The sequence below is a fragment of the Bicyclus anynana genome, chromosome 10, assembly GCF_947172395.1.
Source record: "Bicyclus anynana chromosome 10, ilBicAnyn1.1, whole genome shotgun sequence".
Lineage (NCBI taxonomy): Eukaryota > Metazoa > Arthropoda > Insecta > Lepidoptera > Nymphalidae > Bicyclus > Bicyclus anynana.
In genome coordinates, this window is record NC_069092.1 from 8,510,600 (window position 1) to 8,525,865 (window position 15,266).

General features: G+C 35.9%; 4 protein-coding genes across 18 annotated transcripts in view; 2 read left to right on the top strand and 2 right to left on the bottom strand.

Annotated features, from left to right (window-relative positions):
* LOC112042935 (protein lap4) overlaps positions 1-3,081 on the top strand; it is a 136,079-nt gene extending 132,998 nt beyond the window's left edge. For 9 of the 11 annotated variants that reach the window (XM_052883873.1, XM_052883876.1, XM_052883874.1 and 6 more), the window contains one exon: positions 165-3,081. In XM_052883873.1, the coding sequence (XP_052739833.1) occupies positions 165-407 (243 nt within the window). In that variant the 3' untranslated portion in view covers positions 408-3,081. The remainder of the gene's footprint in view (positions 1-164) is intronic. The other 2 variants (XM_052883880.1, XM_052883884.1) reach the window with 1 other exon arrangement.
* A 58-nt stretch (positions 3,082-3,139) lies between these two features.
* On the bottom strand, positions 3,140-6,872 carry LOC112042936 (putative inner dynein arm light chain, axonemal). Its single transcript, XM_024078160.2, has 6 exons — positions 6,662-6,872; positions 5,874-6,005; positions 5,580-5,729; positions 5,063-5,191; positions 4,229-4,426; positions 3,140-3,456 (listed from the first exon to the last, which is right to left on the bottom strand). The coding sequence occupies exons 1-6, from the start codon at positions 6,746-6,748 to the stop codon at positions 3,421-3,423; spliced, it is 732 nt and encodes a 243-aa protein (XP_023933928.1). The 5' UTR covers positions 6,749-6,872; the 3' UTR covers positions 3,140-3,420.
* Positions 6,873-6,993: 121 nt separating this feature from the next.
* Positions 6,994-15,266, bottom strand: part of LOC112042933 (mediator of RNA polymerase II transcription subunit 4) — a 121,588-nt gene continuing 113,315 nt past the window's right edge. The window contains exons 1-8 of one of the 5 annotated variants that reach the window (XM_052883888.1): positions 13,614-13,861; positions 11,959-13,383; positions 11,725-11,802; positions 11,259-11,559; positions 11,000-11,180; positions 10,611-10,762; positions 9,513-9,691; positions 6,994-8,868 (exon numbers count right to left, since the gene is read on the bottom strand). In XM_052883888.1, coding sequence (XP_052739848.1) covers positions 8,693-8,868; positions 9,513-9,691; positions 10,611-10,762; positions 11,000-11,180; positions 11,259-11,326 — 756 coding nt within the window. In that variant the 5' untranslated portion in view covers positions 11,327-11,559; positions 11,725-11,802; positions 11,959-13,383; positions 13,614-13,861 and the 3' untranslated portion in view covers positions 6,994-8,692. Of the gene's footprint in view, positions 8,869-9,512; positions 9,692-10,610; positions 10,763-10,999; positions 11,181-11,258; positions 11,560-11,724; positions 11,803-11,958; positions 14,123-15,266 lie in introns of those variants that run through there. The other 4 variants (XM_052883891.1, XM_052883890.1, XM_052883887.1 and 1 more) reach the window with 4 other exon arrangements.
* The window catches only part of LOC112042930 (peroxidase), a 31,811-nt gene continuing 30,532 nt past the window's right edge, over positions 13,988-15,266 (top strand). The window contains exon 1 of the mRNA XM_024078142.2: positions 13,988-14,126. The gene's annotated coding sequence lies outside the window, so the exon portion shown is untranslated. The remainder of the gene's footprint in view (positions 14,127-15,266) is intronic.

Consider the following 15,266-nt stretch of genomic DNA (forward strand, 5'->3'; position numbering starts at 1 on the left):
ATATCATGTTACTCCATACTCAATCATAATGTTAAAATCTAACATCCTTAACCTAGTTTGCAATACAATTTTATCAAAATAAATCATATTATAATCATGATCATACTCATTCATATTACCAATTAAGTATGAAAGCATAATCGCTTATCCATATTTTCCATTAGGTGGAGACGACGCAAGAGAAGATAATATCACTGGAGCTAACAACGAGTCCAAGCAGCGAGACAGCGCCCTCTGATATAGAAGAGGTCAGTCTCGAGGCAGAAGTCGATACAGGGGAGAACTCCCTCCAACCGGACATAGTCCAAGTCGTCAACCCTATGCTAGACGGGGGCGTAGGCCGCGTAACCGCTATCCCCGTGGGGCCCGCGCATAGACTAACGTCATACACCGACCATCAACAATGAACTAGGGGACATCCGATACGCATTTTTATCTATCCACCTATCTCCGGCTAGGTATAGACAAACCGCATAAATCCTCGTCTGTGTAGTACAAAAGGTATAGTCAGGATTTGACAAATGGTATAGTCGGGGCATGCACCTCCAACTTTTCAGTTGTGTGCATTTTAAGAAATTAAATACCACGTGTCTCAAAACATCGTGAGGAAACTTGCATACCAGAGAGTTTTCTTAATTATCTGCGTGTGTGAAGTCTACCAATCCGCATTGGGTTGGGTGGACTAATGGCTTAACCCCTCACATTCTGAGAGGACGTTCGAGCTTAGCAGTGAGCCGAATAGGGGTTGATAATGACATAGTCGGAAGCACTCTTTATGACGTGTCGTTAACTTTGCGCAGTACTATATTTTAGGTATCAGCCGCAATGTAGGAGACGTCATAAATATTTTCATAATTGTATCCGACTATTGCAATTATAGTGTGAACGGCAGATGCATTCTTCATATATCGATTGAAGGCACGTGTTTTGTCTTTTCCAATTCTCTCGCTCTTCTATGGTCATACTCCTGTACTGCGCAGTTATGCGAGAGGAGAGGAGGAGAGGAGGACTTATGCGGATTGTCTTTAGTTTGTTGCCTATTTATTTTTCTCTAAGGTTGCCTCTCTTCTTTTACAGATTTTAATAAAATTTTAGCTCATGTCTATGGACATTAAAATAACTTGACATGCCAATGTACCTTAATCCCGTGTAAAATTTTATGTTTTGTTTTTACTGGCAACCTGACAACTAAGCGCATGACAACGTATGTACCTACTCGGCTATGTTTTTAACAAAAATATCCAATTCGACGTAATACGTCGAACAACTCGATCGTAGTTTTTTTCAGCGAACACGAACGAAAGTGAACGTTTATACATCTTTATTTTGTATTATAACTGTGATAATAAGTTTAGAATTCCACCGACTTTGCTCTTATTATTTGTATGGAAACTCGTTGAGGAAATCTACAATCGATTGACACTGTTACAATGGCATTTTTACTTTATTTCGATCACAATTTTTATTTTTTTAATGATTAATTTTGCATCGGACGTGTTTTTAGGTTTGTGATAGATTTTTTTTTTATCTATTTTGATAATATTGTTTCTTTTGAATACTTTACGTATTCGACTTTAAATAATTTTCATTCCGTGCAAGTTTTTAACTGTTTGACTGAGTAATGATGCTGTACTTGTATATTTCACAAATTTGGGGAAATGATTGGGATGACAGCAAGTTTTTTATAGAAGGAAATTACTTAAGAGATTATGTGAAACATAATGTACATAACTACCACCATTTTAATGTATTGAAAATAATGTTTAATTATGACGGCATGTTTACATTTGTACAGTTGGCATCACACTTGTGAATTTTATTAGTATTATATTTCATGTTATTATTTAGTACAAAATGAAAAATGTTATTCGTGCATTGTCTTAATTTGATACAGTATTTGTGTTAACTGGTGTATTAATTAATTTAATTTAAATGTTTTAATTTAATGTATGTGGTGCCTTAATTCCTCAAATAGATTACTGTGTAACACAATTTGTATCTTGAACGGTGGTATACTTAATGTATTTTGTAACGCATATTAATTTTATGCTATTGGACTAATGGCCTGCGATAGTAAGACATACCCCATTTTATGACCCTGTGGTCCTCTCAGCATCCATAGTTGCGGGTTCGATTCCCACAACTGGAAATATTTGTGATGAGCACAGATGTTTTCAAGTATCTGGGTGTCAGTGGCGTGCATAACGTTGTCGATCAGGGAATGCAGTAAGAAAAATTAAGCATACTGTGTTTAATATGCATTGACAAAAACTCTTTCTCTTAGGGCATGCAAAACTTTAATGCATGCCACTGCTGTGCGTATTTATACATTATGTAAGTATTTATAATTATGTAGTATATAAATATGATAAAATCCGCTATTTTAGTACCCATAACACACACTTATACGTTTACTTTGCGGCTAATTAGTGATGTGTGTGTTACGTACATATATTTATTTATTTATGAAGGCTATGCTCCTTCCATACATAGAAGTATGGTAGCTTTGGAAGACAGCAGATTTCAAGGTTCCAGATCCTTAACCATTTGAATGTGAAGCATATTTTTTAAATATTTTCCTCAGCGTGATATTTTTTTTTATTTACATAAATATACATTTATTCTTTTAACATTTATCAGTATAACTTAACGGTGTGACCGTACTTACCTTTGGTAGGAGTATAAGCTTATAAATTTTTAGTCTTCATAGAATGAGGTGAGTCTCGCCATCGCAGGCTTATATAGTTGAACTGTTTTAATAAAATTACACTGTTGATATTTATTTATACCGACAGGTTAAATATATCTCCATACACATAGATAGGCCGTTGTCGTTTTTTTAAATGTACATTATATAATTGTTCTTAATCTCAACAAAATGTATATTTCCGTTGATGAATATGTTTTGGAGTATATTTTAATGGTAGTAAAGTATTGATAGTTTGATGTATTGAGTGAAAGAATGGGTCTTAATGCGTGTACTTTATATCTTTTTAAGGTTCTTGCATTGTGGATTGTAAACTAATGAAAATATTGTATGTTTGTCCAATAAATGGTTTAATATATATTTTAATAAAATTATATGATTGTTTTATTTTTACAATATAAAACGAGAAATAAAAAATGCTCATTGGTTTTTAGAAATATGTAATAAGTTAAAGCACTTATAATAATGTACGTAGGTATATTGGGAAAACAATCCTTTTTAATATAATTACTCTGGGCATCTCGCCGAATTACATATTGATATTCTCTTTTTACAAACGCTAACGCTTTGAAAATTAAACAGTGTATGGAAATTCCATTTGTTATCACGTGGTCAACATATCAATAAATATATAATGTATATCATATTGTATAATCAATATGTAACATGGCATGGTGGCCGTGATGTTCAAAAGAGCAACATCTTTTAGAAAATTATTTCTTTGGCGCAATGATGCCTTCTAGTTGTGCCTGAAAGAAAAAGAAAAAATATTTCATTAGGAAATTCCAATCAGCAGTTTAACTAGGTGAATTATGTTAATTCGGATTATATGGAGTACATTACATAATATTTTTAGCAGACTCAGAAGTGGATTACAAAAATAAGAAAACTAATATCGAACAGGTATGATTCACAATATTGATCAGGACAACTTAATTGACAAATCAAAGTGAGACCCTAGAATGGAAGAGAATGACCTCGTGTGGAGTCACGCACTCGTGAACGTTGTGTGTAGGGTTAAAAAATCCTTTGACAGTTAACAAACACTCCTTTTCCACTCAAGTCACTCTTTCCGTCTATCCCAAGTAACCCATAAAGAATTACACAACTAGTAATGTGGGCGGCTCGAACGACACGAGCACATTGAAGCCGACCGGCCGACGAGCGCCTTGTATCGCAAGTCGTTCCCGCCAACTGATCGCCACCCCTCTCTAATTCCCTACTCTTTACGAAACATGTCGCGCCATTTAGCGTCGGCACGAGCCAACACGAGATCGAGCGACGTCATATCCGTCCCAGACTACTATTTTTTACGCTAATTTCATGCAGTTATGACAATGCCTGAATTAAACGATGATTAAGGTTAGTAAAGCAACCCTGTCAAGAGGCTTGGCAGCACTGACAATGGGTCAATCATTAAACAAATAGACTAGTGTAGGAAAAAACGCTTTTTGACAAAAAAAAACCATTTCTACTCGAAGTTCGTGAGTAGGATATAAATAAAAAATACACATTGCTTACCTTCAACTGAGCGTTGGTCTTCTTCAATGCCAGCAATTCTTCTTGATGTCGTTTCTCTTCTGCGGCACGGAGTTCTGCCGCGCGTCGCTCCAACTGCTCCGTCTTCTGTTTCAGTTCCATGCATTGCTTCTCTAAAGCTGAACGTTCGCTTTCCAATTTGGCAACTTGATCCATAAGGTCTGATTTACCTTGTTCAGACTAAAAAACAAGATTTTTAGGTCTTGGATGTTGGAAAATTTAGTTAATTTATTTTTTTTAGGAAAGTGAAGTGATAGGTAGAGAAGTGAGGAGATATGGGGAGGCTAGACATATGCCCTATTGTAAGATTTAGGGCGATAATCTTTGACTCTGTAAAGGCATTATCAGAAGTTATCGGAATAACGATCGTGACTGAGATCATGGAATGGAAAGGGAAACCCCACCAACTTACCGCCTTGGGGCTGCTACTGAGAATGTAATCTTATAGTACGCACTGTATAGTTCTCATTAATTATGCAACACGGCTAAAACTCACGCGATACAAGGTCGGAGTATGCTCGACTTATTTAGTCATGAGCTTGTTTTTGCAACGCGGCACGATCCAAAGTATAGATCTCGTCAATCTGATGGCTGTCTGTCTCTAAATACAAGATGTACCTATAACTGCGCAGACATAAACGTCCATAGGTAGGTAGGCACTTATACCTACTATCTTTCTGCACACTTCGGCCGTATTACAGACCAGAGACGACGATATATCCTTCATTTGGCAGGAGCGAAGGTACCCTTTAGGTACTGATAGGTAGTTCTACTAAAATATGTAGCTTCCCAATAGTAGATTTGTAAGGAATTCACCTGTAAAGCCTTACGCATGCCGAACGCAATGGAACTGCAATACAAAGTCTGGTACGCCTCCATGGTGATACGAGCTTCATCCCGAACTCTCAGTAGGAGGAGACCTCGTTCACCGCAGTTGATTGTGACCTGACGATTGTTAACTGTTACTTACTATTCGCTTTCAGTAAACTAATGTTTGAATTGATGGAGAGTCTAAATGTTCTGAGGATCTATTTATTTGTATTATCGAAGCAGTAATAAACCAATGATAGAAAGAACTTCCTGATAGAATAGTAATAAGTATAATATTACAATATTTAGCTCAAAAAATTCGGGAACCCGGGATGTTGGGATCAAAAGAGAGTGGAACGAAGACCTAGGTTCTCCTCTGGTTTTAGGTATCTAAAGACAAGTAGGTAATAGCAGCAGTGGAACTGCTATGGTGAAAATTGTTTAAATAATAATTGTAATCCTTTACAGTTTACTTACAAGTTACAATAAACCTACCTAAATAACATATGGATGTGTTTGATACCTGACGTATGAGTTCATCAAAACACTGTGTATAAAGTTGTCTTCGGACCGGACATATTCCAGTTTCTCTCGCCTGACGCTGTTGTAGACGAGTGTCGAGCATCTCTTGAAGGTTTATAACATCCAACCTGGTAGCAGGGGTGGATGATATCTAGGCACATGAGAAGAAAATATATTAAGAAAGCAATTTTTGATTCAACTTCATTTTGAATCAATATTTTTAAAACAGACCCTTGCCTCAATCAGAAGCTACGAGTATTTATGAAGCCTTTGGTGTAATTTCAAAAGCACTTACTTTTTGAGTCCATATTTGACCATCTTCTTCCCATTCTTTGGGAGGCAAAATGGCATTGAGGATTTCTTCAGTCTCTCGTTTGGCTTCAGTTGGCATACATGGCTGCGCGGCGGCGCCAGTTGGTGGAAGTGTCTTTAACATATTTTTAGCAGACTCAGAAGTGGAATTACAAAAATAAGAAAACCGATGTCGAACAAAGGTTATGATTCACAACATTTGTCAAGACAACTTAATTAACAAATCAAACTGTAACCAAAATAAGACCCTAGAATGGCAAAGAATAACTTTGAGTGGAATCACGCACTTGTAAACGATGTGTGTAGGGTTAAAGGCGCCTTTGACGGTTCTCGCAATATATCGCAAGTCGTTCTCGCCAAGTGATCTGTACTCCTCTCTAACTCCCCACTCTTTACGGAAACATATCGCGCCACCTGACGTCATATCCGTCTCCGACTACTATTTCCTACAATAACCACTAAGACTGATAATCCAGAGTCAATAACTAGCTGCTATTATAGTCTCAAACCATTGATGATATTATTCGAATTAATTAATACATATTATAAGGAACTGTTTTATCATTACTTGGTGCCATCTCCAGAACCAAGATTGTCGGTCAGTATGCGAAAAGCTTTTCTGACATTCACAACGAGCTTCAGTTGTGGGTAGTCGAGTTTATCTACCTATCTAATGTCTTCTAATAAGGTGTTGACACAGTATCTATAAATTAGATTAAAAAGGGAATTTGTACCTATATATTCAGGCTGTAATAAAATTAGTTTACTTACAACTTTTTCCGGTTGTTTAGTAACCAATACTGGGTTATCATATCGAACTAAGGTTTCCTCGGTCGACACTGGAGCCCTTTCTCCCATTATTATGAACAAATACACTTTTATATCTTTATATTTCACCAAGAAAGGTAATTTGGTGCGAGGATATTTCTATAAATTGTAAATATTTATATCCATGACAATGACGCTGTTACATAGCAACGGAGTATGTTGACTGTTTTTTTTTTAAACGACTTCCAAAAAAGGAGGTTGTTTAGCTTTGTGTTTGTTGTAAGATTTTTACATTTAGGCACAAAAATGGTAACAGATTTTGGAAAATGAAACAATTATTTATTTTAACTAATATTATATTTATTTTATTTACAATACTTAAAAGATAAACATAAAGCAGTCTTACTATGTAATAGTCGTATTTAGAGTAGAATAACCGCATGATTATTTTTATTTAAGTATAAAAAATGTAACTGTTACAAATTCATCTGTCTACTCATTAATCGTTAATATAAGCCAGTCCTTTTTAGGGTTCCATAACTCACAAGGAACCCTTATAGTTTCGCCATGTAAGTCTGTCTGTCCGTCCGCGGTTTAGCGCAGAGACTATTACTATTAGAAAGCTGTACAATGCATGAGTATGTACATTGAATAAATGAAAAGCAAAAAACTTTTTTAAAAGATTTTATTTAAACGGTCTAAAAAGAAGAAAATATTTTTTTCTTTAAAAATTTTAACTCAACTTTTAACCACATTATATACATTTTATATGGTAATAAAAGCTTGTCAAAAGGTTTAATTACCTATCAGCACTTAATTAAATTGAAATTGACAATATAATAAAGTTACCAGATCAATTTACATAATTAAATTGGTACTAGTTTATTTTCAAATTGGGCGACAAGCGTACATCATATAAATTGTATAGAATGATAATTTGATAGTTAAAATTTCTATTCATATTTTCATGTTACTCTTAATATGCCCTTTCATTTGACACCCATATTGTAGAAATGCATTAAAAATAACTATTCCGCCATCTTTGGTGGTCCGCCATATTGGATTTAGAATAACATTATATAACATATCGTGTATTGTCATCCAAATTTGTAAAGTGCGGTGCTAAAGTTTGCTAATTAGCATAGTTCTCACGTGCCACTTGCGGTCCGCGTATAACCTATCTACCTCTTTTTTCTTTTAACATCATTGGTTTCCACTGATTGATTCAGAACGTTTAATTGTTATACGGTTTTATTTAACCACATCTATACTTATAATAAATCTATAAAGAGGTAAATTCTGTACATGTAATATATTTCCAAAATAATTATCAGGGGGTGATTATGATCAATACTGATGCCAAAAATGCAATCAGTAAAATTTTTGTCTGTTTGTATATCTGTTTGTTCGTAATAGAAACAAAAACTACTCAACGGATTTTAATTAAACTTGGTACAATTATTCTACATTCTCCTGGGCAGGTTAGGCTATAGTATACTTTTCATCACGCTATGATCAATAGGAGCAGAACAGTGAAGTTGTCCCGTTGGAAAAACGGGAGATGTTACTCCATGTTCACAATGATACTACTGTAAGGGCTCAAGCCTACAGAGCCTCAATAGTTAATCGGTGAGAGCGGTTGGACTCTTCACCAAGGGGTGGTGGTTCAATCCCCACCCCTCGGTTGATCCTAACCCCACGGAGGTTGGAGGGGAATGGGTATATTAAAAAAAACCTCGACTGAGTTTGTAGTGGGCTCTTCTCGGACCAAGGCGCGTTTGGAACCCTCGTAACTTTAATTTTAAGTTTTCGAATGATTATTATCACCATTATCTTAAGTTTAATATTATTATCTGACGTTTCGAAAGAGCTTGTAAACTAAGACTATTTGAAATAAATGAACTTTGACTTTGACTTTGATCATATTATAAAAGATATCGTAAATGTTCTTTTTAAAAAAAAAAACGGGCTGGATTAAAGAGGTCTAAGGGCGGACGAAGTCACGGACGTCCGCTAGTTTATCACAAGTCATTACTACTGCGAGTCACTGCTCGAGCTGGAACTGGAGTCGGTGGACATGACCTCGACGTCTTCCTGCGTGGGCGCGTCCTTGCTGCGGCCGTCTATGGCCACAGAGTTGCCCCCGCCCACTGACATGTGCAGCTCGCCCGACGGGTGCCAAGTGAACTGGTTCGTTGCTGATGCTGGCACTGCAATAATTGAATTTGATAACCGTGATAGCCCAGTGCATATGACCTCGGGCTCAGATTCTGGAGGGTGTAGGTTTGAATCACGCAGGGGCATGCACTTCCAACTTTTAAGTTGTGTGCATTTTAAGAAATTAAATATCACAATGTTTTGAACGGTGAAGGAAGAACATTGTGAAGAAACCTGCATACCTGAGAATTTTCTTCATTCTCTGCATGTGTGAAGTCTGCCAATCCGCATTGGGCCAGCGTGGTGGACTATTTAATCTAACACCCCTTATTCTGAGAGAAGAATCAAGCTCAGCAGTGAGCCGAATATGGGTTGAAAGATAATATCTAGTAGGGTGCAAACTGTAATCACAACTGAAATCTACCACCAAACCTGACATGAGCCAATTTATAAATATAAATCCTTATTTTTAATGTCATTGCCAGTTAAAACTCAAAATCGAATGGTCATGATAAAGTAGATTTTGTCAAAAGATTTTTATTGCAATCAGGAAGAATACCAAAAAATTAACATAGGAGCGTTGATGTAGAATAAAATCTTATTAATCTAGATTTGGTGTACAACCAACAAACATTGTAACATTTGGCAGAACACAACAAGGCAGAATTTTATTGAAATAAATTACTTATAAAATTACCTCCGCCAGTGGTTATCCGATGCAGTTCATTGAGTGTGGAAGGAGTGTGACCATTCAGTGGCAGGTCACATAGTCGGCCTAACATGCCCAGTCTCATCTCCAGGTCTGTGGGGTAAGGACGTCTCGGGTCTCCAGGCTGCCAGGAGAGCGGTGCACTTACTGCATTTGATGCACTTATCCTGGGTGAGTATAGAATATTTTATTTCTTTGCAAGCGTTTTATTAGTTTAGTCTGAGAAGTATATGAGATCACTCTATCTCGTGTTGGCTCGTCGAGATGCTAGAGGGTACTGGTTGTGCGGGAGCCACTGCTGATAGAAGGCGCTCACCGTTTCAGTGTTCAGACGATGGTCAATCCAACATCTCTCGTGGATTAATAATTCTGAATTAGGCAGGGAGAATCTCTCTCTGTCTTGAGTGGTGTGTTTTTTTTTGGTTACAGTTTCATTTGATTTGTTAATTGAGTTATCCTGACAATTGTTGTGAATTACAACATTGGTGTTTGTTTGCACGTTATGCAGTCCTGGGTTAGCCAATAAGCTATTTAAACAATTGCTTAGGGCATCCCGTCTAGAGGGGCACTAGAAACAACTTCAAAACACTAAAAAAGCAATTTCAAAATATGCAGGTTTTCGAAATAACTTTTTGTAGTTCACATAATGATAGGGAGGCACACAGTGGGCATGTGATGAAACTTGAAAGTCACATTACAAGAAGAATGTGAAAACTGCAAGTGAGACACATAAGAGGAAAGGAAGGCATAGGCGTATATAGCAGGGGGGGCCCGGTGGGCCGTGCTCACCCTAGAAAGGCAGGTCCTTTCTCTACCTAGACCCTAGGATTCTCGGCTACCAATATGGAATTCTATTATGGTACTAATAATAGACTTGATGTGGGGGGCCAGGCCCACCCTAGGAAATAATGCTAGATACACCAATGGAGGAAGGTCATAGATGAATTGGCTGGAGTGTGTGAAAAAAGAATAAGATACGAAGCAAATACAAAAAGAGGACACATTGTGCCAATCCCACTCGTACTTAAGTGGGATACAACAAGGCAATGATGATGGTCCAATAGGTAAGTATCAAAGATTAATTACCTGTGTGCAAATTTAATCAGCTCCTCAGAGGATACCGGTCGCTTCCTAGATTTGACTATTGAAGCCAATTTCTGTCTTGCTTGATACAGTGACGTGGCTAATATCTGCTCTGCATCTTTTAACTGTCTTTGCAAATGGTGAATATCTTGGTCCTGTAATATTTAATTTAAACTGTATAATGCAAATGATAATAAAATATTACAAATCAAGGTTCTTCACGTATCTTTCTGTATTTTTGCAGTAAACTTGCTAAACCAATTTTCATGTAGTTTTCACCAAGTGATTTATGTTGAATTTAGATTTAGAGGTAAACCTAATCACTTAAAAATCAGGTGACCCTTTATGTAGTCATAAAAAATAAGAGAAACTAATAATTAAATGACATCAACCTTGTTGTCTACTTCAGCTTTTAGCTCGTTCATTTTCTGTTGAATTGTGGCCTGTTCGTCAGCCAAATCCAAGGTTTTCTTCAGTTCTGCGTCTTTAGATAGAAGCAAATCAGTGAGTTGTGCGTGATCTGCCGCCGATAGTTTCTGAGGTTTGGGGGCTATAGACACTTCGATTATCTCTCTGAAATACGATAACACATTTCAAAAACGCTCCAAATTCACGGAGAAAGTAGTTCTTGCAAGAAATTTAAAAACTTACTTAGCGATGAGTTCCATGTCGTCTATTAGTGAAAGTAGCCGGTCTTTTGTGCTCAAATGTGATGCCATCGCTGTTTAGATGGTATTCTCACTATATAATCATAATATGAACTTCAGTTCAGATTTTTAGGAGGCAATAATTATAATGTAATTTTAATAGGACTCAGCGAACAGCGTTAGCGAGCGGCACACGCACAGTCGCACCACAGATATTATAGATAACATTTATGTCATAACTTTGTTTTGAAAAAAATGTCAATTTGACATTGACAAGCGACAATGACATTAATCCTGATGGGTTGCTAGAAAATTAAGAAATTAAAATTATACATTTTCTCAATAAATCACTACAAGAAAGTTAGATAAACTAATATTAGAAAGAGTGAAAACATTGGTTGTTTGTTTGCATTGTATAGGCATATATATGCATAACTATTAAACCGATTTGAAATTATTTCTAACTATACCTGAGTGCTATAGGCTTTATTTTATCCCCGTATTCCTATGGGAACGGGAACCATGCAGGTGAAACCGCGCGGCGTTTGCTATAAAATGATATTCAAGCTCAAATACACGCTCATACTTAATTTTTTGATTAGGCACATTATTGAAATAGTTTTTTTTTACTAAAATACTATAGGTACCTAATTAGTAATTAAGCACACTAGTATTAAAGTTTTATTGATATTTAAAGTACCTACCTACCTACTGGTTGATTCGGAGATGCGTTCAAGGCCGGCCCGTCGTTACGGCGAACGGAGCAGGCGCTCCAGGCGCCAAATCCTAGGGGGCGCCTAAATGGTAAAGAACAATAAAAGGATTTTTTTTTTCATTGTCTTTATTTTGAGTGCGCCATCATTTCGTAATCCGGTGTCCGAGAGTATGACTAGTCGACTGCAGAGTATGGTCGAGATCTTCGCGTTCCATACTTACGTTGGACTCACAATTGGTACATAAAATTATTATTAGGATCCTAGAGCAAACAGGAGAATAATTGGATCTCGCTCTATTCTAAAATTTACTTCGGGCCGGCGCTGGATGCGTTATTATAATAAATTAGCTTCAAATCATTATTATTTAATTATTGGTCTGAGAAATAAGCCGACGACCACGACTTCGTCTGCGGAAGTCCGAGTATTGTGCATAGAACGTAATGATTCGTTGAATGTGCGTACAGATAAATTTTTACAAAATGTTTATGAAAACGTCTTCGCAAATACACATATTTTAGAACAAATATTATGATTTCCATAAAATATTAGATCACTGTACCTAATATTAGTAAGTTAGGTACCTACCTACATACATAATACATATACATACTCGTAATTATGATGTCGTATGTCTGTCGCGGACTTTTGAAGTGATAACTTCATATGGAAGGGTAAACCGCTTCGTAACGTAATGCGTTACGGCGCCATTCTGTCTAGCTTCCCTTTCTCTTGTCTCATTCTGTCGAGCGTCCCGACCCGCATACATATTTTGTTGTAGTTAAAGGTCAACAATTTGCATAAGTTTGCATAATCGACTACGCAGCGCAAGAAGAACAGAAACTTTTAAAAGGATTCATACACTTGGCTCCTGGTTTTTAGATTTGGTCGCAGGTGATACCGTTAACATGATATGGGCTTACTTATTTCGTTAGGATATGGTGAGAGTTTGTTAGGGGCGGGTTAGTTAGGTACCTCATAACTTCGTCATTTCAACCAATTCCCATTTAAGTTTCATGAAAATCGGTTCTGAACCCAAAGTCAGATATAGCTCAGCGAGTCGCGAAGCTGAAGTGGATGTTAGGGGTAAAAAATAAAATGTAAGCAACACATAAACTGATGTGTCCATCACTGAGGTCTAATTGTTGGCCTCATGTGCCAGTACATACTAATTAGACTGGTAAACATAGCCTTCGAAGAGTCGAAAATAATTATGTCGTTTATATCCTGTCCAGTTGTATACCTAAGTTTTAGTCTAAGACATAATATATTAAAACTTAAAGTCCAATACAGTCCATAGGCATATAATTTTTTTTCATCCTTCATTTTATTTCATACTAGCGGACCCGGTCAATCTTAGTTTTGACTTGCGCTTCTTCCCTACCCTACCCTTAGGGTTACCCTGTTTGAAGATTTCTGAAAAAAAGTTCAAATTTGTTAGCAAAATCCCCATTAACAAAATGATCCACCATTTATTGAATTCATTTGTTACAAAAAATATGATAAATGAAGAACCGCTCAACCGATTTTGTGCAAACTTCACATAAATAGTATGAACAAAGCTTGAACATTTAGTTAGGATAGATGAGCCCATACTTGAGTTATAAAATTACAACGAAAAGTTGCATTGATTTTTATATACATACCTATATACAGATTGCAATCTTCACTATGTAAGCTAGGTAACTCCCTAGAACTTGTGTTAATATTTTTTATTACTAAACTATGATTAATAGGAATGACTAACATGAATGAATTATAAATTGTTATTAATAAGTAATATCTCGAGAATGTCTGTATATAAAATTCAATTTTAAAACTTAGTCTATAGTAATTACACACCATCAGATTGTTTCTTGGATCTCCTCCAAGTGCATATATTAGATACTTAGGCAAGGAAGTTATCTCACTAGTGCAAGTAAATATAATTAGGGAAAACCCTAAATATTAGTAAAGAAGTTTTATTTAAATTGATGATTAATAGTTAGCCAGTAGCTATTGAATGCAGTTCATTGAGTGTGGAGGGAGTGTGACCAGTCAGTGGCAGGTCACAGACGGTCTAACATGGCCAGTCTCATCCCCTAGTCTGTGGAGTAAGGACATCTCAGGTCTCCAGGCTGCCAGGAGAGTGGTGCACTTACTGCATTTGATGTACCTGGGTATGAACAGAATTTTTTTTTAGATAGTGTTCTTTTTATGATTATTCGAATATATAATAAGTTACCAAAGCATTTAAGACAGGAGAACAATTTAATTAGTTTTAAAAATAATCTTCGTAGGTTTATCCTGGACAATGCGTTTTGATATAAATGAATTTTTAACTTTGACATTAAAGTATAAATTTATTCTTTTTAAAAATATGATTCAAACTGATTTTTGATTCATTTAATTTTTTCAATTAATTTATATTGTTCTTCTATTTATTATTTAACTCTTTAATATTGTGTTAAAAGTAATTTCTTGAATTATTTAAACTAATATAATATTTTGCATGCCGATTGGGCGTGATACAAAACAGATTATATTTATTTAAGACATTTGCAAACTGTATTAGCAACTAAAGGATTTAATATTTAATTTACTCTGTTAGTTATTAACTTTAAGCAAGAACGAAGACTCAAGGAATTGAAATATTTATTTTTGAAGTTGAAGAAGCTGTATAAATGCAAATAGTAGATTAATATTAATCTAATTAATAATATAATTAATTTAAGGAATATATTGAATATACAATTCTGTCATATTTGTAGTAGATAACATTCAATACAAAGCTGTAATCAAAGTAATGTGGATTAATTAAAGATCAAAGATCAATTAATACCTGTGTGCAGACTTAATCTGCTCCTCAAAAGGTACTGATCGCTTCCTGGATATGACTATTAAAGCGTTATTTGTTATGCGTCTAATATCTGCTCTTTCAACTGCTTTTGTGGTTGGTGTAAGTTTTCAAGTTAGGCTTTAGTCTTCAAGGTTTGAATGAAACTGTCTATTCTTCTTCTTATTTTTCTAAGTGTGGTGTGTGTGTGCACAAACTCTTTTTTTGTTCTTGAGCATCTCATGTTTGACATTCAAGGCTGGACAAGATTTACTACATTACAGCAGTACAGGTAAGATAAGTTTTTTTATGTCATTCTTTTGAGCTTTAGCTGCATCATGTGATCATGTATAATACTGGTTAGGTCCCGCCATTTTGACCAAGCAGTTTGAATGAAACTGAATCTGAATTCTGAACCAAAGTTGACTTCTTTTCTTTTACCATGTCTATTTCATTATGAAGTGGCTGGTGTATTGCGCTCAAA